The sequence below is a fragment of the Zootoca vivipara genome, chromosome 12 (assembly GCF_965207765.1).
Source record: "Zootoca vivipara chromosome 12, rZooViv2.hap1.1, whole genome shotgun sequence".
NCBI classification, from domain to species: domain Eukaryota; kingdom Metazoa; phylum Chordata; class Lepidosauria; order Squamata; family Lacertidae; genus Zootoca; species Zootoca vivipara.
In genome coordinates this window covers 14,456,966-14,480,681 of record NC_142595.1, presented here as the reverse complement: position 1 = coordinate 14,480,681, position 23,716 = coordinate 14,456,966, and the positions used below count along the sequence as shown (strand labels likewise).

Sequence of the window (23,716 nt, the reverse complement as noted above, 5' to 3'; positions counted from 1 at the left end):
AGCATCAATTCTTCGACGATCAGCCTTCTTTATGGTCCAGCTCTCACTTCCATACATCACTACTGGAAAAACCATAGCTTTAACTATACGGACCTTTGTCGGCAAAGTGATGTCTCTGCTTTTTAAGATGCTGTCTAGGTTTGTCATTGCTTTTCTCCCAAGAAGCAGGCGTCTTTTAATTTCGTGACTGCTGTCACCATCTGCAGTGATCAAGGAGCCCAAGAAAGTAAAATCTCTCACTGCCTCCATTTCTTCCCCTTCTATTTGCCAGGAGGTGATGGGACCAGTGGCCATGATCTTGGTTTTTTTGATGTTGAGCTTCAGACCATATTTTGCGCTCTCCTCTTTCACCCTCATTAAAAGGTTCTTTAATTCCTCCTCGCTTTCTGCCATCAAGGTTGTGTCATCTGCATATCTGAGGTTGTTGATATTTCTTCCGGCAATCTTAATTCCGGCTTGGGATTCATCTAGTCCAGCCTTTCGCATGATGAATTCTGCATATAAGTTAAATAAGCAGGGCTTGTAGGCTAGTGCAAAGAAAAGATGATCGTGACCCATTCCCTTCCCAGTCCCTTTGGAGACATTTCTTTTGCTCAGCTTCCTGTTCTACAGCAGAGAACTTGTATTGTTCTTTATCATCCCTGGCCATATTGGCTGGAGCTGGTGAGAGTTACTAGCTTTCTATTCTTGTTCTAGAATCATGATTTTCACTTTGAGTCCTGGTTTAAATCCCCAAGCAAGTTTAAATCCCCAGAGGGAGATGTTTTCCTCCCTTACTTAGAGAAAGCCTCCATCCAAAGGTGTGTTCTTGTGGTAAAATTCCTTACAACACAGTTTGCAGAAGAATCCAGCTTAGGCCCACTGCTCACAAGGTAAGAGAGAAGAAACAACTGCAATAATATATATGTAAAATCAAACAGAAAGCAAAGAGCAACTAGAGGGACGACTAGAACTGCATGAATTGTGCACCAGAGGGCAGTAGGGAGCTCTAAGAAACGGGTGCAACATTGCACAATTTGTTCACCTGAAAAAAGAACAGCAGCTTTAAAAAAATATTTTATTATGTGATATTTTAATATTAAAAAAATCAATATATCACATCATCACGTAGCTTAACACGGTCAAATTTGCGCTCTTTATAATATCCATTTTACGGCACTCAAATTCTTCCCGACTTAAAATGTTTTGGATGTTTCACCTGGTTCTAGTATGTCACACATGCTTGCCAAGTCTCTAAAGCGTCTTTATATATTTTCAATCCATCCCATAATTCTTTGTAACTTGTACCTGAACACCCTTTGCCGTACTGGTTCTTGGCTTACCAAAATGGGGGTTTGAGTGAAACAAACCAGAGTTTTGATTTCAAATGTAATGGTTAGCCAAGAATCATAGTTTGCTGCTTATTATCGGTAGAGGAACAAAGCGGGAGTAATCTAGGCATTCAGGTTTAATTGTTCATCACCCCACTTTACTGTGACCTGTGAACACAGCTGCTGACTCATGGTTGCCAATAATATCACTTGTCAAGGGAAACGGCACAGATACAACTGTGGGAATTTCCCACTAAGCACATGGAAAAGCCAATGAAGAATTCACAACGACGTTGTCTTTTTAAGGCAGACACAGTGCTGCTTTCTAATATGTTATCTCAACAGTTAAAAATTTGTTACACAAAATGCGTAGGATCCATGATTATGTTAGTTTGCACTTAGCTCCCACTGAAGTCTGTGCAACTTGAGTCATGACTGAATTTTCACACTGGTTTCAATGAGAACTAAGTGCTCCTACTTTAGTCTGGATGCTATCCATAAATTACTTTCAAGGCCTTTATGGATTTCCAGAACTTCAAACTTCACAAGTGATTTAAAAATAGCCACTTTTCATTGCAAAGATGTTCTTAAATATATGCCAACACAAAAGCCATGATTACAAAAATAAGGCTAACATAATGCTCCTCATTCACGTATATCCTTAAGTTGCGGCCAACCGAAATATTTGGTTCTTTAAATAGGTACACAGCTGGTTCATTAAGTCTCTGTTTTGCCCCTCAATCCAGTGCATTTCTACTAAAGAATCATCCCCTTCTTTCTTCACAACTAACATACACTTGAAAAGGAACCATTCACCATGTCCAAGTTCAAAGCCAATTTCAAAGGCCTTGGACCTCTCCTCTTTTCCATCACTGGAATCTTCTAAGCTTGCTAAAACAACAGCCGGTTCCTCTGCTGGGCTGTTTTCTTTGGTATGTCCCTCGAGGTTTTCTTCTTCAGCATCAGGCGCACTATTCAGTCTGTCATCCTCTCGTGACTCAAGGCTGCAACCAAGTACCGCCAATGCCTTTTCTGTGGATCTGTCTTTTCCACCTTCCGTGGACCGACCTTCCTTGTCTTCCCCAGGCCCATCTCTGCCATCTTCAGCAAGTCCTTCTTTGTCTCCTCCAGCAGGACCACCTTGGCCGCCTTCTGTGATGTTACTTGCATCGTTCAAGTTCTTTCCTTCTGTTGCGGCTTGGAGAAAATCCACAGAGGCTCGAGGAAGTTCGCGCAGCTGCCTGACACGATCCCTCTTCTTTCTCCGTAAGTGGATCCAGGAGTTTTCTACAGCTGTTAGGAACAAACTGATCTCGTCTTTCCCGCAGGGAACGCATTTGTGCTGAACCTATTGAAGCAAACGCGCACAGAGTTTTAGTGTGATTCGCTGATGTAAATTTGCTGCTTCCTGAAACGACATCACATTTAATAGAGGAAAGCAAAGGGGGGAGGTTGCAGTTACTATTACCTTCAGGTCAGTGAGAATTTTTCTAATCCACGCTGCAACCACTGCTATCCCTTCAACAGCATCAATCCCCACTGAGGAAGCTTTGGTAGCTAACTCTTTGGCTGTAGACGCCAAGACTAGGAATGTGATTGGTTTCCGAGGCTTCTCTAGCTTTCGTTTCTTAGAAGGAGGTGACTGAGGGGGAAAGAGGAAATGGAATAATTAAAAATCTAAGGAATAGTAATGCAGTATTCAGGGCGTGAATAGAAAATGTGTTAATAATTAGTGTCAAGATGTGGTGACTTAAGGAGGTTCATGGAAGGAAAATTTTCCATCCCCACCCCTCAATGTGTGCTACATCACATGTTGTTCAGGAGTCCCTCCCCCAATAACATCTCGGGGGGCACAGGTGGCTGTAGAGAGAAGAGGTAATGGGAAATATTCCTTCTGTGAACTCCGTAAGTTAAGCTTTCTTAGGGCCCAAAACAAGAACTACATCGTATAGCAACAACAGCTAGAATTTATGTACGATTAGTATTGGAAAGAAAGAAAATCCCCAAATAGGGGAAATGGGAGAACGTTTCACACAAAAGCACAATTATTGCTAAATAAATACATTACATAGGGACTAAGGGAGGGAAAAAATGAACTGTTCAGTAGCAATTGGGGAAAAAAATAACAAAGCATGTAATTCAATTTCTGCCAACTATGTACTATGGTCCAAGAGAATTTCGTACACCTGAATCTGATAGCTACAGTCTGTATGTTCACAGACATAGTTGACGTATGCTGTCAAGGAACTAAGGAAGAAGCAAAAAAAGGTGGGGGAGGGGCAGAAATTTGATTATTCGAGCAATCGCTCAAGTACCGGTAATTTTGTGCAACTAAAGAGAGATCTGAATGTGTGTTTATCAGAGATCTTCTTCACCCCATCCCACCAGGCCTACGTAAATTGCTTTGGAGCTTGTGACACATCAAGGGAGAGTCCTAAGTGGTAATCACAAGATAGCGAATTGCGGGAAAGACACACGGGCACTTACTGGCACTTTGACATTTTCATAGAAGCTCCAAGCCAGCGCCCATCTCATGGTGCGACCTTGACAGAATTCAGTGTGGGTGACCTTAGGAACCTGCACAAAGAAAAACAGCAAGCCGGCCTTACGTTTGGGGAGTTATTTCCTTCAGTAACTCATTACGACTTCAGACCGATTTTGAGCTGGGATCCCAAAACATCCCATGGTGGCATTTTAGTCTTTTAGCTCAAAATTACAGCATTTCACATACACACACAGGGAGGTGTCTGCGGCCCTTTCCTCCAAAGCCTCTGATCACAGGCAGCATAGAAAAATACCTTCTTGTCCAGTTCACAGCGAGCTAAATGAGGCTGGGTCTATAGTGCAGTAGAATGAAGCAGGAACAAGGAAGGGGGAAGAGAAATCTAAAGGCCAGGAAATGCTCTGAAGGCACAAGATGCAGCCACCTTGTTGAAGCTAAGCAAGTCTAGGTCAGGCTAGTTCCTACATGGTGGCACACCATGGATTCCTATGGTTTAAATGAGTTCAGGGGAAGAAAAAGCAGGATACAAACATAAAGAGGACTGACTGGGCTACTTCAGACTGCAGAGGCAGGCAGTGTTGAGTGCTCTCCCACAGAAAACAACTCCCTGTAGTTAGAAAGCTGGCACAACAGGATTGGCACACTCTTTTTCTCCTTGCAGGGAGGTGTATCTTTGCTGTTTAACAGACAGGTGGGGCATTGAAAATGCTACCACTATTTTCACCTGCATTTTCAATCCAGGTTCTAGAACCTCTGCAAAAGGGGTTCCGAAGGACAGCCTTCCCAGCAGCCGCAGCTGGGCTGGGCTGAGGAGCCCTGCATGCAGCCGAAGGAGGGAGATACATGTCTCGCAGTGAACCCCATATTGGTTGTTGGTGAGAACACACCTCTGAAAAGAACAGGTTTTAATGCACAAGGAATGCTGCTACTTTTATCCACCGTGCATTAGATTCTCAACTACTAGATCTCTGCTGTGTTGACTAAGGTTGGTGTCTTACACACACCTGCCTGGATCTAAGTGTCATTGCAGTCGGTGGGACCTCCTTTCAAGTAGTGTGTTAGAGCGATAGGGGTGCCAGGCTCTGCAGCCTGCCAGTGGAAAAACCGTTTAGTATTTTACACAAATGGAAAGTGCAGCTGCAAACAGATGCAATACAGATAGCTGCGGTGTGTTTACAGAAATGCTTACCCCATGGACCCGAAGCTCCTCTTTCAGGGGTGCCAGGCTGCACTTCTTCCCCAGCATACAACTGTACCACCTGCAGTAATGAAAGACATTTCAGAACCAAAGAGTCTAGAAATCAGACTAGCCTCTCTCAAAACTAGCCTCTTAGGGGGTTCAAGTTTCATAACTTGAGGTCTCATGACTACCAATTTAAAAAAGGAAAATGCTTTGAGGAAGAACTGCAAACTCTCATTACGGTCATGGGTGATCCATACGCCAAGATTTGGAAATAACTTTAAGAGCACACCTTTTCTTCCTACTAGAGCAAGACAGCTGCTCAAAACCAAAACCCAACAACTTTATTCCAAGCAGTGGAATTTGGGCCACATCACACACACACATTAATCAATGGTTTCAGTTGTATAAATCATCATCATCAACATTATGATGATTATGATTTTATTTTATTTCCTATGAGGACTGGAAAGGATTGATTTTTTTGTTTTTAATCTACGGTGGAGATATGTCAAGGAAATGAACAACTATTTGACATTTAGAAGTCATCTGAAGACAGCCCTGTATAGGAAAGTTTTTAATGTTTGATATTTTATTGCGTTTTTTATGTTTTGTAGGAAGCTGCCAAGAGTGGCTGGGGCAACCCAGTCAGATGGGTGGCATATAAATAATAAAAATATTATATTTAAATTCTTACCGTAATCTTTTTTTAAGCTGCAGGCTATCGTGGATTATTCTCTTGACAAATTCCAGCTCTCCTCCTTCAGCCATGATCTCAGTGATCCCTCCAGTGTTGACAGAGCTGGGAGGGGGTCTTCTGGGATTACGAGAATTTACTCCCTGGCAAAGAATGAAAGCGGGCATCATTACCTCTTAGCTTCCTCCGTAGCCATGCAAACTGACTGTATGAAAAACTTTACAGATGCTAAGGTTTTCCCGCCTCTCCCAACTGTCTTCCTACACAGCATCAAATTATACTTCAAACGTTTCAGCTGTGAAGGGGCCTTTCCAGAATGAGCATGTGTCAACACAAACAGGAGAAGCCCAGGGCAGAGGATCAGCAGTCAACATACCTTTGCTTCCAGCTGGTTGGCAAAAAAAGGAGGGTTGCACATGCAGAAATCATAGATGACCCCAGACTCTTCTTCCAAGGCATCCAGCAGGAGTGTCTTTTGTGGTACTTTAACCACTGAAAGAAAAGGAAGCACAGAGGGGGGAAACCAGACATTTGCTTACTTTCAACCGAGCTTCTAGAAATCATTATATGCTACTTCAAACAAAAAGACAAAGGCAACACACTTTCATAAAGGTGGAAAGCTTAATATCATAACAATAGCACAACACGTTGGCCACATCATGGACATTCACAATAGAAATGCTATTACAGTGGTACCTCGCAAGACGAATTTAATTTGTTCCGCGAGTCAATTCGTTTTGCAAAAAATTCGTCTTGCGAATCGCGGTTTCCCATAGGAATGCACTGAAATTTCTTTTTTTGCCCATAGGAACGCATTAATTAAATTTCAATGCATTCCTATGTGAAACTGCAATTCGCAAGATGAATTTTTCGCAAAACGAATTCGTCTTGCGAGTCACCATCAGATCGCAAGATGCATTCGTCTTGCGAAAAAATCGTCTTGCAGGGTATTTGTCATGCGAGGTACCACTGTATGTCACTTATTGCATTAGATTGTTATAAGGGTGTTTTGTATTTCATTAGATTCTGTTTCTTCAGCTTGTAAACCACCTTGAGTATTGTATGATGGAAAGGCGGTATACAAATTAAAAGTGATGATGATGATGATGACTATTGTTAGACTTCATAAAATAGTTGCTCACTTTTCCAACGGTGATTGGAGAGCCACTTCGGTAGCAAAAGCTGAACAAGCAATGAGGAGTAGTAATACAACAGATCTCTCACAGTTTAGGTCCCCTAACCTCTGCTGTTGCTATGCTTCCTCTTGGCGCTCTTTCTGCCAGCCACCCCCTTCCATTCTCTTTTAACCTCCCCCCCCCTTTTTTTCTTTCTCTGCTCTTTACGGGTTGGGTTGATTGGGAAGGTGGTTAGGAATTTTGGGGATTGTTTTCTTCTCTGTTGGCACTAGTATCCAACAAAAATCCAAGGTGGGGAATCATTATATAAAGTGGTACCTTGGTTCCCGAATGGCTTAATTGTTGAACAAATCAGCTTCCGAACGCCTCAAACCTGGAAGTGTTCCAGTTTGCGAACCTTTTCCGGAAGCCGAATGTCTGACGTGGCTTCCGAATGAGTGCAGGAAGCTCCTGCAGCCAATCGGAAGCCATGCCTTGGTTTTTGAACAGTTTCGGGAGTCAAACGGACTCCCAGAATGGATTAAATTTGAGAACCAAGGTACCACTGTATAAACAAAACTCTCTGCTTCTGTACCCAAACGAACAGCTCCAAAATAATGCAATGCATGGATAATTTGGCCTGTATGCAAACTACTTTGCAGCATAAGATTGGGACAAGAGGGATACAGTACAATGATACCTTTTATAAGGTTGGATAAGTTGTTTTGCTCCACATTTTTCTTGGCAAAGCTGAAACACACATCATCCACTTCTGTTGCAATGAAATACCATCCATTCAAAGTTGCACCAAGTAATGGGTAAATACAAGATGCACCTGTTCCTGCAACACACCCAAGAAAAGTTAAAACACTAAAGAGCATTGAAAATATACAACCCATAATGCATTTTCTAAGGATCTACCTACCTACCTACCTACCTACCGGTATCTATCTATGAATTTTACCAGTTGGCCAGCAAGTACTATTAGGTAGAACATGCTAAATTACTTTCTACTTAGTGCCACTGTTTGAGAAGAGTATTTCCTATTCCACAAAATACCTTGCAACACTTGATACTTCACAAGCAGGCAAAAGAAGGCTAGTAAAGAACTGACACACCAAAGACAGACAGAGTCTGCAATCCAGCTAGAGCATTCAGTGTTATTCTTTGCCGTTCTACTATGAAAACTCTCTGTTGTACTTCACAGTATCTCAATGAATCAATTTTGAAAATCAAAGTTAGGGTGCAGCCCTACTCCTGGATGTGCTAGCTGGGGAGCAATGGTGTGTGGTGAAAACCCTGCTACACCAGCATAACCCCACATAAACCTCAACCACTGAAGATATAGCTTACCAACCAAACTCCACCAGCAAAGTGGGAGATTGGGGCAGAAACCTGGGCAGGATATGGCAAACCCTCTTACCTGTACCTGCCTTGCTACAACGCTGTCCCCTAAAGAACTCTGTACCGGCTACAGAAGTGGCATGAATGAAAAACAATCCACTGGACTCTTAGGGTCAAAAGGCACTTACTCCTTCACAAGGGATTCAGACTAAATCTACACCCACAGTCAGATCACACCCACAGAAGGACATAAACCCCTGAAAGGGAGAAAGTAACAAAGACAAATTTGGCTTCATATCACATGCTTGAGTTGATGTGGGAAATCTTTGGTGATCAAAACTATGTAGAAAGGACATTTTGTGTGAACTTTACAAGTTTACACAAATAGCGTTGCAAACATTTGTCTTCTTAAAACTCTTATATGTATCCTCTCTCAGGACTCATGGACATAAACAAACACATACCAGCAGCCCCAATTCATTACAAGGGAGGGCACAGTGGTGTCATTTTGCCTGGTGGGTTACGTATGGGGAAGGAGACACCACAGAGGTGTCTGCCCATTGATGTGAGTGTCTGGGTGTCTGGTTATCATTGCAGCATAGCCAGTCCACTCCCATTATATATTGGGGTGTGGCTGATGCTCTGCTCTGCGCTTTTTGTAATAGCATTCCCCCCTTTCCTCAACTTTTGTGCTGGGAACTTACAAGACATAGGCTAAATTATGGCGATATTATGACAACACAAGTCGCCCACGTGTGTAGTGGGACTTAGGACTGATCTGCTAGTCACCAACCCGAAGCATACCTATGTCTATTCCCCATGTTGCTGAATCTTTAGCAGCAGCATCCTGCTGAGCAATCAGATCTTCGACCCAGTGGATATAGTTGAGCCTCAAGGGAACAGTCGGAATGAGCCTTTCCAAAGGTATGTCAATTTGTAGTCCAAAGTCTTCTTTCAACAGGGTGCATGTTAAAGCTCTCACTGCTTCTGGGTCCTTGAAGTTCACACTGAAAGGCACAAGATATAGGTAAGCGGAAGAATTCCTGTTTTGCATCAAGGAACATAGTGTGGAATGCACTACAGATGCCAGACTTGGCTATGTTCAGCCTTGCAAATAAGAATAGCAGGGAATTTAAAAGGAAATACCGCAGGCCGAAAAGGTTTCTGGGGGAAAAACTTTGAGGCCTTGTTGTTCAACCCAAGCCTGATTATCTTACCACACTACCCAGTACAGAAAGCTGACTGGGCCAGTAAATTTCCAGAGGTTAAAAAGCTGTTTTAGTGGAGGTGGCAAGAAAATACTGATATCCACTTGTGAGCACCAATGAGGGCCATAGAAAGGGCCATAGAAAGAGGAGCTCGGTTTGGTGCGCTCTTTGCCTGGAACGGAAACTGCAGGCTACTAGTCTCTTAGTGATCTAGTAGCATTTGTGGGCTTATTTCCAAGGCTGAACCAGGCCCAAGTGCCTGCAAATGAACACGATGAATATCATAAACTCCTGTTTATGTTGGTAGAGCATAAGACACTTAATCTCAGTAACCTGGCTCTGGACACCACGTAGGGCAAAAAGTTTCCTGCACTGCAGCAGGTTGGATTAACTGACTGGGGTGGGGTGTCCCTTTCAACGGCTCAAGTTTTTGGATGCAGGGCAAAAAAAACAAAAACAAAAAAACCTTGCCTTTTTGCTACCGGTATAAAGTGTGATTCTTGCTGGCAGCCTAATATAATTATATTTCTGTTACATTATATTAGGCTACCAACAATAATAAGATTATTATTTATAATATTAGTTCCATGATATTATTTATAGTATTATTTCTATAATATAAAATTAATATGTTATAAAAATAATACTATTATTTTTGTATGGAATAATATGCAGCTGTAAATGTTGACAACAGAGACCCATGGAGGGGGTGGGGGGAAGTCTTGAGATTCAGAGTAATCTATATATATGGATATGCATTTGTAATGTTCTAAATTCATATCTGTAAAATCAAATAAAAATGATTTTATCCTCCTCCCCAGTTTTTAAATGCTTTATCGGTTGAAAACTTTGTAACAGACATATGCAATAGATGTTATAGGCAAAATACAAAATAAACAATAAACAATTATTGATTCTTTAACTAGTACTTGCTTTGTACATCCATTAGCGATCAAAGACCTCTGATCTTTCCCCTTGCGTTCCCGAATTAAACTTTACTTAAACTTACACTTAAACTTTACTTTCTCTGTTATTTGACTTACTATATAAATTTTATTTTATTTTATAAAATTATCCTGCTTACGCACCGAAACTCTCTTATTTTGTTTTGCCATTCTAATTTAGATGGATATATCCTCTCCCTTCCAGCCTTTTGCGATTATAATTCTGGCAGCAACTGTAACATACATAAAGACTCTCCTGAACTTTTTTTTTCTATAATGATTTCAAATAAATAAATAATAATAAAAATTATAATACAATATTACTATATTATATTATACAAAATACATACAGACGCTATTGAGAACTTACCTCACCCTCCCGGACAAATTTATCTGCACGTGTTGTTTAAATTCCGGGTACTTGGACGCCAGGAAAGCGAAATCCGGCGGCTTGTCCTTGTATCTGTTCCTCGCGTGCATAGATTTGTTGAGGGCCATCCCGGTGCCGGGGAGGGAAGCGCGGGCCGGACGGGGGTCGCTCTGGGAAACGAACACCTGTTGGCAGGTAAAGGCGGCCTCGCGCGCGAAAAGGCCTGCGCTGCGCGGTATCTTTCGCCCCTCAGGATACCGGGCCCCCTCAGCAAGCAGCCCTCGCAGGAGATGCGCCGAGTCGTCGTCGTCGTCCCCGGACGCGAAGGCGAAGTAGTTGCGGAGGAGCAGAGAATGGGAGAGAAGCCCGAGAGTTGTAGGCGGCCCTGCGCTTTCTGTACAGCCGTAGCCTTTCTCTCTCTCTCTCTCTCTCTCTCTCTCACACACACACACACAGACACAGACAGGAAGTCAGGCGACGAGAGGTTGTTGTGCCCAGATATCCCGCTGGGCAACTCTATGGTTGAAAGGTCCTCCCGTCCCCTCACAAGGAGCGGAAGCTGTGCCTGCGCGCGTTCTCATAGGACCATAGAGTTCTGAGGGACACCAGCTACATCTAGCCCAACTCCCTGCAATGCAGGGATCTCTTACTTAGTTCATCCAGGGCCGGATTTAGGTTTGATGAGGCCCTAAGCTACTGAAGGTAATGGGGCCCTTTATATGTCCAGCTGTCCTTTGTCAACAACAAATTGTAGCTGTTGTTGTTGTTGTTGAATATATGTTGAATATGGTAATCGATGGGCCTAATAGGTAAAGCCATTTGCACATAATAGGAGCCTACACAACACAAAACACTGTTGCTGTATGCAGGTTTTATTTTATTTTTTATCTTATATTTTGGAAATGTACATCCAGGTTTTTTTCCTTAATTTTTTTTTGGGGGGCCCCCAAAAGCGTGGGGCTATAGCCTATAGGCTATAGCTATAGCCTATTTAGCTTAAGTGCGCATGCACACGAAAGCTCATACCAAAATAAAAACTTAGTTGGTCTTTAAGGTGCTACTGAAGGAATTTTTTAATTTTGTTTCGACTCAGACCAACATGGCTACCTACCTGTAAATCCCTCTGTCAGGGACGAACTGTTCATCCCTGACAGAGGGTCACCCAAGCTCCGCTTAAGATTATTGTACTAAAAGTTTCCTGGACTTTTTGGATAGCCACACAAATAGGAAGGGATGCTTCTCGCTTTCGCTGGGTTTAGCAAACAGTATCAAAGAAAACACCAGTTATGAACGTGATTGTAGCTTCCACTGAGTGAGAGACTAGTACAGTATATAGCCTATCACTACTTTCTTTGACTGGCAGCAGCAAAAGTTTCAAGGCTGCCTTTCCAACTCTTAGCATACAATGCACACATTCTGGAGAAATCTAACATCTTCCAAGACTAGAAACATTCCCTATTAATAAAAACATCATTAGAAGAGATGGTATTTGCAGAGGTGGACTTTGGTAATATTGTGCCTGGAGCGAGGACAAAATTTGGTGCCGTCCTGAAATATTTATTATTTTCACAATAATTCCTTTTGCTACAGTTGCTTTTTTATGGATCTCAGTAGGTAGTCATATAAATATAGGTATTACTATTACTATTATTTTGTGCCCCCTTGGATTGGAGCTGTGTGCAGGGGAACAACCACCTGCACTGCCTTAAATCTGGAGCTGGTATTTGCAAAACCATTATGTCCAACAGTTACCATGGGGCCAACAGTTACCCTAGGATGTCCTTGTCCACTCCTTGGTGCTTCTGCTGGAAGGACAAGCACTGGGGGGGTACTTAACATGACCCCAGAAGAAAACTAGATTAGCTTGGATGAGGGGTTCCCAACAAAATTTTCTCGAGGACCCCTCATCGAGCCGCTATTGTGACAAGGACCCCCATTAATTCCTAATCCTAAAATTAAAAAGTGAGAGCCAAATTAAGAGTCTTTTTATATTTTATATTTATACGTTTTTTTACAGTTCTTCCTCTTCATCTGTAGGCCTTTGTCGTTTTAACGAACCACTTTTTAACCAACGGCCCATTTTTAACTACGCGAACTGTAGCTTCCGCGAAAAACAACGCTTTGTTTACAAACACTACTGTTTTGCAAGGAGGCAGCGTGTGCCAGGGAGGAGGGAGGGGAATGGAGAAGACAGGGTACCTGCGCAGTAGCGCACAAATGAAGCCGACGCGCGCAAAGCATCTTGGGGAGGTGAGCGTTAGTAGAATGCGCGCGCTGCCTCTTTGCAAAATAGTAGTGTTTGTAAAGCGCCACCTAACGGCATACAGCAGAACTACTGCCTCTATCTAATTCTAGTTTTGCGCTAGACTCTGCTCATGCAGGAAGCGGCCAAAACAAAAAATCTGTTATCATACGAAATATATTTAATATATTTTTTATTCTAATAGCATCTTGCGGACCCCTCTGGCATAGCTCGCGGACCCCTGGGGGTCCCCGGACCACCTGTTGGGAACCACTGGCTTGGATAACATTGGTGATGGGTGAGAAGAGCCCTCGCTGACCGTGACAGAGTTACCGGTACAGTGGTACCTCGGTTTATGAACACAATTGGTTCCGGAAGTCTGTTCATAAACTGAAGCGTTCATAAACTGAAGCGAACTTTCCCATTGAAAGTAATGGAAAGTGGATTAATCCGTTCCAGACGGTCCGCGGAGTAACCGTTCATAAACTGAAGCGAACTTTTCCATTGAAAGTAATGGAAAGTGGATTAATCCGTTCCAGACGGGTCCGCGAAGTACTTAAACTGAAGCGTTCATAAACTGAAACATGGGTGTAATTGGTTCCGGAAGTCTGTTCATAAACTGAAGCGTTCATAAACTGAAGCGAACTTTCCCATTAAAAGTAATGGAAAGTGAATTAATCCGTTCCAGATGGGCCTGCGGCGTTCATAAACCGAAAATTCATAAACCGAGGTGTTCATAAACCGAGGTTCCACTGTATCTTCCTGGATCTTAATTGCTAAGATGCAGAGGGGTCAGTTTAGAAAGCAATTTAGCAGCCACTTAAAATAGCAAGACACAGTTGGGGACCTTGTCAACACCTAGGTATATCCCAGGACAGGGATTTAGGGCTGTGCTCAGAGCCTATTTATACATGATCCAACACCCTCTCAGATGACGTCCACCCTCCAAGATCAAGACTGCAGTGGAAAATTCTGGTGTAAATCGGGTAAAGATGAAGTAACAAGATGGCTATTGGTGGACCAAGTTCTTTCTTCTCTTATCATTCATACTAGAGACCCAGCTCCTCCGGGGTGTTGCAAAATTAGCAAAGGGGGAAAAGATGGAACCAGGTCTTTCTTGTCCAGTGAGATGGGAGTTCATGGACCTGTTTCAAATTTGCCACTTGGAAGAATATTTATCTGTAGCTCCCTGTGAAACACATGCCTGCCACATAGAATTTCCTTGACATGCCACACCTGAAGGAATATAAAAGCACATGCCGTTCGCATTTTGAATGAGTCGCTGTGCACGCCTGTCTATTGCAGGCTGCATGCCCCTTTGACAGAAATGGATCCTCTCTTTTCTACGCAGCTTTTAACTCACTGATGGAGCTCAGTGAACATCCAATATACTGTTAGATCTTTAGGATGGGGAACCTGCAGTCCTTTTAGATATTGCTGAATCCCAACTTCCACCTGCTCCTGTCAACATGGCAAATATGGTAGGGACGATGGCAGCTGAATGGCAGAAGATCTGGAGGGCCCCCAGTTCCCCATCTCTGTCTTACAATACTACAAACCAGATAACACATCTGATGAAATAAAGCACCCTTTAAATTATGAAGCAATCCTGCAGAATACAATTATACCGGTATCAGTGTTTTCTAAACTTCTGATAGCTGAGACACATATATTTCAGGCTTTGAACTGGAGGGACACTTCATGGTTAAACTCCAAAATGTTTATTTTTTTTATAATTTAGAAGTGAAAATGACACGGCCATAGAAGACTCCGCTCCATTCTTCTGCACAATACTCTTCTGGACATGTTTCTGGACTGGGAAGAAGCAAGCCCAGAGCAATTACTCAGGCTGAGATGACCAACAGCTTCCTCTGGGAAAACCAATTTCTGCTGCATCCCTGTATTTGGGGGCGACTGAGTGCTATACAAATCATAAAACAAAAACTATGCATGACAGTAGCTGAGGCTGATCAGCAAGAGGCAAGGCCTGAGCAATGAACAATGCTGGGAATGGTTTTAATGGAACTGGGCCACAGATCTTATGTTTTTTAATCTTTCCCCTTGATAATGCTTTAACTTATTTTTTTTGCTGACCACCTTGGCCTCTTCTTGAGGAATAGCAGGGTAGAAATGCTTTAAATAAAAAAATTGAATAAATTAATTATGTGCACAATATTCCCTGTGAGTGCGTGCTTTGGACTCGCAGGAACCTGTCTTTCTTGCAGGACAAGGTATGGTAAGAGTGTTCACAAGTCACAAATTTCTCACAAAGTACTGTATTTGCGATTACTCTGCCCTCTAGTGATAAAAGGAAAGAATCTGCACTGGCAAGGCAAAATAGAAGAAATCTGCACGAGGCCTGATTCCACATAACGTTACCACTTTTTGAAGTTATGCACTGTCAACTATATCTGCATAATGTATTCTGTTCATTAGTCATGTGGCAAGGCAAAAAAAATTATACTGGAACTTTAGCCCCAGCTTCGCTTTGCTCTTTTGAACTTCAGATTAAAAAAATAATAATCCTGTGCTATTCAGACAATTGCCACCCCAGTACTGTTTATGAACTCAACGGATCCAACAGAAAGTGTTGCCAGAACTATGACTCTATTTAGTATTTTTGTTCCCTTTGTGGATGGGTAATAGTATTTTATGGCACCTAATAAGCTGTTTGATCAGTCTGTATTATCCTAACAAATGTGATGAGCATTTGGTTCCTCAGGTTGTGCCACATGTCTCTGCCCCCATAGCATAAGGACCAACCAGCAGTTCAAATGCAACAAACCATCAAGTTCAGTTTCTTAAAACTTGTTTAATATCCATATTTTTGTCTGCTGGGCAAAGCCAAAACAGTCTGGCCTAGTTTCAAGTTACAAATCCATACACCTTTTCCTCTTTCCTCTCAGTAAAATGAACAGTGTGGCAATAAAGTTTTGTTACCTGAAATAAAACCCATTTCAGCAACAGCTTTAAAAAGGGGGGGGGGGAGAGAAAAGGGAAAGTCACAGTCTGCATTTTCCATCCAGAGATCTATCCTGCTTCTGTGATGAACACCAGGAAAAGATGGAGGCTCCTACCCAGCCACAACCAATAGTGACTGAAACATCTGACAGTCACTATGTAAATTGGGGTGGGTGGGTGGAGAAAGGGAAAGAAATACAATTTATGGCTCAAAGGCAGGTTGGGCTTTTAGAAAACAAAATTTTAAAACTTCTTTTTAAGTCTCACTTGGGACAGGGTTCTCTCCAAGAGTGATCAATAATCAGCTCCATCACAAGCTGGTAAATCCAAGTTTTAACCTGCCTGAAGTGAAAACTTGCTTTGGGCTAAATTCCAAGAATGGCAATTGGGAGGATAAAATGCCAGGACTGAGCGCTTTCCAGGACAGCATGCTTCAAGTCTTGAATTTAGCTGCAGAAATATAACATGAGCCCAACCCCATACAGGGTTAGACAAGGGCTCAGCAAGCAGACAGCAGCTGTATTCTGCTGTGGCAGCCAAGACACCAGTTCCTGCATTTTGCCAGCTCACACATAGCCCCAAGCTGCGTTTTGGTGAACAAATGACGAGTAACCATGGACTAGAAAAACCCTAAATGGAATTAATGTAAGACCTGGTTTTCTCCTAGGACAAGAAAAGGAGGTTGGGGTGGGGAAGAAAAGACAAAATAATTGGTTGTGTGTGTTTTATTCTCATGCTCAGAGGCAAATTGTGGGGTGGGGTGTTTGTTTGTGTGTGTCTGTGTGTAAACTTTACCAGAAGCCTTAACAATAGCCTAAATGATATGCTCGCTTTTCCCTCTGGCCCTAGATTTCACTTAGTTTATGCCCAGTAGAAGGAGTCCAAATATCAGTTGTTCCACCAGAGGAACTAAAAAAAGCTACACCCTCACTTCTCAGGAAAAAATGAGGAAAACCCTTCTGTCCCCAAAGGTGGACTCATGGCACCTGTTTGGGGTGAGATTTTCTTTCTTTCTTTCTTTCTTTCTTTCTTTCTTTCTTTCTTTCTTTCTTTCTTTCTTTCTTTCTTTCTTTCTTTCTTTAAAAAAGCATATCTCAAGAGCCTTTTTGCAGGACCTTCATTTGTAATGATGACACATCACATTTCCTCACTTCCCTTTGCAACTTTATTTAATGCCATTTAAACAGAGGCACAGGCTCGCCTTCTGGTCAAATGGTACCTTTTCTATCCTGGTGATTAAGCCGTTGGGGGAATAAAGGAGGGTGAGGCAAACACAAGACAGCTACACCCACCTACACTCGCCCACCCAGGTCCTTTCCACCTGATCTGCAGGAGTAGCTAGAGATGAACACACATGCAGCCTCCACTTCCCAGCTCAGCTCCCAAGCAAGTCCCCTAAATCTCAATATGGCTTGGTCCCCCTCGCCTCGCCCCTTGCACCCCAATCTGCAGGAAGCTGAGGAGGGAGGGTTGAGAATCATCACTTGTGGGTGCAGAATCGAAGTCCTGCCCAGGGTACCTGACCATACAGTACGGCTTTCAAGGTTTTCCGCAAACAACATTTTGGCCACGTGCAGGAGTAGCATTCTGCCACAAGATTCAAGCAACTGGATTCTTCTTTGGTTTACATGTCTTTCTTAAAAAGTGGGGTGGGGGGTGGGAAGAGTGTCAAGGACCAAGAGCAGTAATGTAAAAAAAAAAGAAAGGGAAAAAAGCAAACTCAAAACTCTGATAAAGAAACTGAAACACAAAGTTTAAGATATTTTTAAAAAATCTAGCTGTTCTTCAGGATAAGTGTCCTTTTGGGGTGTTAATGTAGCTGATGCTTCTGAGACAGTACAGAAAGATTTTTTAAAAAATGAAAATAAAGGAGGGAGAAAGAGGGGAAGGCAGGTAATCTGTCTAGAGTTCTGTCATCCTTGTGTGTGTTAAAAGAGAATGCCATCACCCAAAAGAGACTTTAGTGAATGGATCCGAACACCACACGAGGAAAACATTTGAAAATAAAAATAAAAAATTAGAAACACTTAGTTTTCTTCTGAAGGGGGATAACCGTCAAGTACCTGCCAAAAAGCAGTTTTCTGGGGGGCTGGAGCGACGACAGAAACCTATGTTCATAGCTGTAACGCACCCTCTGCATTACATTGTACTCCTCCTTCACAGCTTATGAGGCCAATCTAAAAAAAAGGGAGAGGGGGCTGCCACATTGACCTGCTAGTTTTTTCATCTTACAACCAAAAACCCCCCAATAAAAGTTGTTATTTTAAAACTGAAATTATTTGAGATGACATGCTAATGCTGGTGCTATCGACAGGCAGGATACTTGGCTCCCTTGCAAAGGCCACAAGAGTCCAATGCCGATCCCTCAATAGAACCTCACAGCATTGAGCTCTGTGGGGTCCCCCCCCTTCCCCCAAATGAGATGTAGCCTAAACTTTATTTCGTTTTTTGTTTTGTTTTTTTAAAAAAGAGGAACATATTTTTAAATATTGACAGTGGACCAAGTCCAGCCTCTTTACCCTGCTGCCAAGTCCGCAATTCTCCACACAGTGTGTGTGCACCCTGCATTTTGGAACCGCACCCGGGGTCCGTGGTGTTTGGAAGTTCACAGTACATGGAGCCATCTTTTCTCTCTGCTGCCCAGAGCGGTGAGTGCCTTTGCCGTTGCTCAGCACGAGACCAATCAATCTCCTCTTCCTTGGCCACTTAAGTTGGACTTAAGTCGCCATAGAACCTTGCCCGAGAATCAATGATGCCTTGCTCTACGGATGGGACAAGAGCGCAAGAGGAAAACAAAGCACCCGATACCGGTTTCTGGAGGCCGTTTTGTGGATTCCTTGCCAATCCCGAAGGCTGCTTCTCAAAACGTCTCTGACTCTCTCTCGGTTTTCTTTCTGCAGTTCCGGTTATATGTATCTTTTTGGCCTATTGTTCCTGCTCAGTTTGAAGAGCTGTTATTAGAGGATCCAGAGGTTGAGGCAATGGCAGCCGCAGCCGGGCTACTTGTTGATACAGATTTGCGGATGTGAGGGAGCAAGTAGGGGTCACATGCTAACTGCTGGACATCTATTCGATCTTCCTTCCGGTAGGCCAGGCAGCGCCTGATAAATGCCTGGAAGACAAACAGAAAGAAGAGAAAATGGGCGTGAGAAGTTGGTACTGGTGGCTCTTTTCCAGAAGCAGAAACTGGCTATATGATTAGATAAGTAAATTGTGAGTAAAACACACCCTCCTGGGCATCCTGCAATTGTCTAGATGGTCATGGAAGGAGCTTCCCAGGCTAAGCTTTTACCAGGCACCGCTCTTCAAGTCTGATGGAATGGCATAAAAAGCAGTAGCAGGGACTTCTCCCACCCTTCCTTTCTGCTCCCTCCTTCAGCCTGCTGCAGTAAGCTGGTCTCCAACTGGGTGAGTTGACAACAGAACCACGGAGTGAAAGTAAAGAGAGGAGCCATGGTTGTCTTTTTCTCTCTTCAGCAGATCTGAAGAGATTTCAATCTTAGCTTCTGAATGGTGCTGCTTACTACACTGTAGACAGATGGTTTAGAGTGGGAGAACCTTGCGGAGATCACTGATTGACCAGAAAACTACAGACCTCACCAGGACAATTCCTTCTGTTTGGATGGAGGAGGAAATCCAGTGATGGGTGTTAACTCCTATCCACCAGCGGAGGCAGAACTACCACTGGGGGAGTTGACCACTCAGTGTGTAAATACTACAAAGGAAACCAAACCCTAACTAAAACACAGCAGGTATACAGAAGGAAAGGGTTACAGGAACAAGGGTCAACCATCTAAGGGTCTAATTCATCTAGTAAAGGGAAAGATCTGTCCTAACTGACAACACAAGTCGTTGCCAAGGTGGGTCTGGATGTCAAGTTCAGAGCGGAAGTGACCTTCACATAAAGTCCAAGGTTCTGCTCTAATACAGACAGAGGACACAGTGGTGCCTTGGCACAGCTGGACTCCATTTACTCCACTACGTAACTTGCTGTCAGACATATCCTTTCTAAAAGGAAGCTATGATAGAGGCAGAAGATAAGCCACCAGCTGCAATGAGTTTTTGGCTCTGCTGAGGATCAATGGGCAACAAGTTTCAGGGCAATGATATGTTCCAAATCCCAACTGATGGGTGGAAAGCGTTAGACTAGGCTGCCTTTGTTTTATGGAGCTTTTAAAATATATACAGTGGTACCTCGGAAGCAGAACAGAATCCGTTTCGTAAGTCCATTCGACTTCCAAAATGTTTGGAAACCAAGGCGCGGCTTCCGATTAGCTGCAGGAAGTTCCTGCCGTAAATCGGAAGCCGTGTCAGACATTCGGGTTCCAAAGAACGTTTGCAAACCGAAACACTCAATTCTGGGTTTGCGGCATTCGGGAGCCAAAACGTTCGACTCGCAAGGCGTTCAGGATCCAAGGTACAACTTTATCATCATCCTGGTCATGAACAGAAAGGGGGGGGGAGGGGAGTACAGATCTGTTGAAAATAGCTCTATGATTTCCTCAGCACAAGCCGTAGACATCCCTGCAACCTCAGTGGAAACAGGGAGCCTTCCTCTCCTGGTAGAAATATGAAGCATTTCTGCAAGTGGATAGGAAGAGTCACCCATTACTGAATGCTGCCATTTGAGTGAAAGCTAAAAAGGTATCCGCCAAGTACAGATTGTCACTACATTTCCCCCAGATTCTTTGCCAATACCAAATAGAAACACTCTCTTACCTTTGCTTCTGGCGTTACCACTGGCTTTGGAGGAAATTGCACCTCTGTTGCTTTCAGAATTGTGTTCTCCTGCAGAATATCTTGTTGAGACTGGTTGTGGCCAAAAGGCTGGGGAGGGGAGAGTGCAACATGCGTATGTTAGAACACGGTCATTATTCACATTTCAACAAGAGGGATCCAGTAGGTTTCACAGAAATGTAGACGATTTATTATTATTTTAGCACATTAGTTTATTTTGTGGTGTACAAATATCTGAAAATGTGTAATGGATTTTTGCTAAAAAGGTAGCAAAATTCCAGTCTGAACATGTTCTCAGTCAGTAAGAAAGATTTATTCATCCCATAGTGTTTCCGATCACTCAACATGCATCCCAATCATTGCCCCTTACCAGTTTGCTTCCCTCTCCTTTTCCTATAAGCATCAGCTCTCTCACTTCCCAAACTTGACAAAACACCCCGTCAGTTGGCAGAACCTAGAATACTAATTACATCAATGCTGCATTTAGGGGGTGCAGTGCTAAGGTAAGATGACTGGAGGAGAACAAGGCAATATTGGCCCATCTCCAGGTTGAAGGTTGGTGAGAAAGGAGGGAATTTTCAGCTGTGCTCCTCATTTGTGGAATGTGCTTCTCAGTGAGCTCTGCTTGGTGCCTTCACTGATATTTTTATGGCTCCAGGTAAATACATATTTTCCACAGGATTTTGATAGACTAAAATGATGTTTATAATTCACGTGCTTTTTGTTATTTGGTGGTATAATATGGTTGCCTGGAGACCTTTGCATAACGTAAGTTAATTATTTAATTGAAGTTATAGAAGCTCTGCTTCCTGAGCACTGGAGCTTCCACTGAAGTTTCCCCACACATGCTGAAAAATTCCTTCAAGTCATGACAACAACAAATGTGCGTAAAAAAAAATTAAACCAGAAAGCTTAAGAGAGTCTCAGGAACATGAACTTTGTGCCGAAGACACCACAGAATTCAACAAAAAACTCAGTTTGCTGTTATGATTCAGTAGCTCAGTAAATTCAGCAGCAGTCAAATTATATTGCTTACCTTTCTGCCGTAGAGGCACTGGTAGAATATTACTCCCACTGACCAGACGTCAACTTTATTTGAAATCTTTGGAGGTTCTTTCCCAACCACAAAACACTCAGGTGGTAAATACCTAGGGGGCAGAGAAATTAACAGCTGCAGACTAGCCATATTCATTTATATAGAAATCCCTATCTTTCCTCACTATCAACCTTCCATGCCTCTGAGTAGAAGTTACCAAAGGAGTGAACTCCATATTGCCAAGTACGGCAGTCATTTACAAGGTTGGAATCTTACTGCCACCCCGAGTGACTGGGACAACCCAGTCAGATTGTTGTTTTTATTATAATTATTTGTGTTGTAAGGATGTATGGATTATTTCTTGGTGGTGTGAGACGCAAGCACACGGAAGAGCTGTCCACCTTAACACAGTTTTTCAAGGTGGGCTCCACCATAGGTGCAAGGGCTCTTCCAGCAGCTTTTTTCCCCTGTAAAAAAAATATGACTTGGCCCACTCAGCTGAATAACCTGTTCTTCACATTCTACGATATTATGGGTAGTTCAGTGCAAGAAACAGACCAGGGCACTCACCAGTAAGTGCCAGCCCCTTGCGATGTCAGCTCCATGCCATCGACTGAATTATAACTGTCATCATCCATGATCTTTGAGAGGCCAAAGTCGGTGATCTTAATCTCGCCGCATGCAGTACCATTTACCAAGAGGATGTTACCTGGAGAATGGAAAAACAAACTTTCTAGGTGAATATGCCCATTACATTTTGCGGGGGGGGGGGGGTAGGAGGGGGTTGCTGAAGCAGCGGTCTGTTCCAAATGTGACTGCAGAAAGAGGTCAAATACACTTATTTATTTTCAGCCAGGATGACAGACCACCTCCAAAAAGCGACCTTATCAGAACCCCACTCTCCTAAACAGTAACAGGGTGGTTAGGATTCCTCTGTTAAGGTTCAGCCCCTGTCCTAAGGCAACCATCTCCCATCCATCAGTCTTCTCCCACCTCCTGTTTAAAACATTTACCCATAACGCAACATGACACAAGCAGAGCATAGGAATCAAAATTGCTCTTTGCAGTTGAAGGTTCTGACATGAACACAAAAACTTAGGAAGGGCCCCTGTTGGATCAGGCCAAAGGCCCATCTGGTCCAGCACTCTGTTTTCGCAGTGGCCAACCAGATGCCTAGGGGAAGACCCCAAGCAGCTCCTGAGTGCAAGAGAATTCTCCCACTTGCAAATTCTTCCAACAGTGGAGGCAGAATGTAACTTCTTCCTAGCCACTTTCTCTACACACTATGCATGCACTGCTATCATGTCGTTTCCACCCCTGTCTTTTTTCTAAACTGAAAATCTTCCCATTGCTGTAACTTTTCCTCACAGGGGTTGCTCCAACCCCACAAACACTTTGGTTCTCCTTTTCTGAATATTTCCCAGCTCTGCAATATTCTCTCTCAGGTGAAGTGTCTGGAAGGGTGCACAATTTTTCAAGTGCTGTTGCAGTGTAGATTTGTATACTGATAGTAAGATACCGACAGCTTTGTTTTCAATCCCTTTCCTAATGATTCCAAGCACGGAATTTGCCGTTCTCAGTTGCCACATACAAGTCAACACCTTCACTGAGCTACCCACCCAATTCCTGGTCAGTCGCCACCAGTTCAGACCCCACGAGCTTATATGTGAAGTTAGAATTTTTTACCCCAATATGAATGTCTTACATTGGTTACACTGAATTGCATTTGCCATTTCAGTGCCCATTCACCCATTTCGGAGATATCCTTTTGGAAGTTCTCACAATCCCCTTTTGTTTCAACTACACAGAACTATTTGGCATCATCAGCAAACTTGGGTACCTCACTGCTCACCCCCCCCCCAATTTAGAACATTTATGAACAAATAAAAAGCACACATCCACTTTCCACATCCTTCCATTGAGAGAGCTGTTCATTTATTCTTGTGCTCTGCTTCACATTCCTTACCCTGTTACATATACATGATAAGATCATGCAATGATGGGCACTGGAAGCTTGCTTATTACACAACCAACGAACACGGCAATTCTCACGACAGAAATTTGCAGAA

At 43.1% G+C, this 23,716-nt stretch overlaps 2 protein-coding genes and 1 long non-coding RNA gene across 9 annotated transcripts in view; 1 reads left to right on the top strand and 2 right to left on the bottom strand.

Moving 5' to 3' along the window:
• Positions 1 to 1,043: 1,043 nt before the first annotated feature.
• METTL16 (methyltransferase 16, RNA N6-adenosine) lies at positions 1,044 to 11,211 on the bottom strand. The gene is made up of 9 exons (XM_035134825.3): positions 10,672 to 11,211; positions 8,954 to 9,156; positions 7,506 to 7,646; positions 6,067 to 6,182; positions 5,691 to 5,833; positions 5,003 to 5,072; positions 3,798 to 3,887; positions 2,779 to 2,952; positions 1,044 to 2,658 (listed from the first exon to the last, which is right to left on the bottom strand). The coding sequence occupies exons 1-9, from the start codon at positions 10,797 to 10,799 to the stop codon at positions 1,972 to 1,974; spliced, it is 1,752 nt and encodes a 583-aa protein (XP_034990716.1). The 5' UTR covers positions 10,800 to 11,211; the 3' UTR covers positions 1,044 to 1,971.
• Positions 11,212 to 11,263: 52 nt separating this feature from the next.
• LOC148683794 (uncharacterized) lies at positions 11,264 to 16,951 on the top strand. Its single transcript, XR_015946548.1, has 2 exons — positions 11,264 to 11,373; positions 14,655 to 16,951. It is a non-coding gene; the product is annotated as an uncharacterized LOC148683794 (long non-coding RNA).
• The window catches only part of TLK2 (tousled like kinase 2), a 36,023-nt gene continuing 28,012 nt past the window's right edge, over positions 15,706 to 23,716 (bottom strand). For all 7 annotated transcript variants that reach the window (XM_035134821.3, XM_035134824.3, XM_088655105.1 and 4 more), the window contains 4 exons: positions 22,218 to 22,356; positions 21,648 to 21,759; positions 20,594 to 20,701; positions 15,706 to 18,986 (listed from right to left, as the gene is read on the bottom strand). In XM_035134821.3, the coding sequence (XP_034990712.1) occupies positions 18,813 to 18,986; positions 20,594 to 20,701; positions 21,648 to 21,759; positions 22,218 to 22,356 (533 nt within the window). In that variant the 3' untranslated portion in view covers positions 15,706 to 18,812. The remainder of the gene's footprint in view (positions 18,987 to 20,593; positions 20,702 to 21,647; positions 21,760 to 22,217; positions 22,357 to 23,716) is intronic.

Coding starts and splice junctions, on each gene's coding strand:
- METTL16 (XM_035134825.3), bottom strand. CDS start 10,799: ATGGCCCTCAACAAATCTATGCACGCGAGGAACAGATACAAGGACAAG. Junction 7,647..8,953: donor AACATGGGGAATAGACATAG/GTATGCTTCGGG, acceptor GGTGTGTTGCAG/GAACAGGTGCATCTTGTATT. Junction 6,183..7,505: donor CTTATCCAACCTTATAAAAG/GTATCATTGTAC, acceptor CTTTTCTTTCAG/TGGTTAAAGTACCACAAAAG.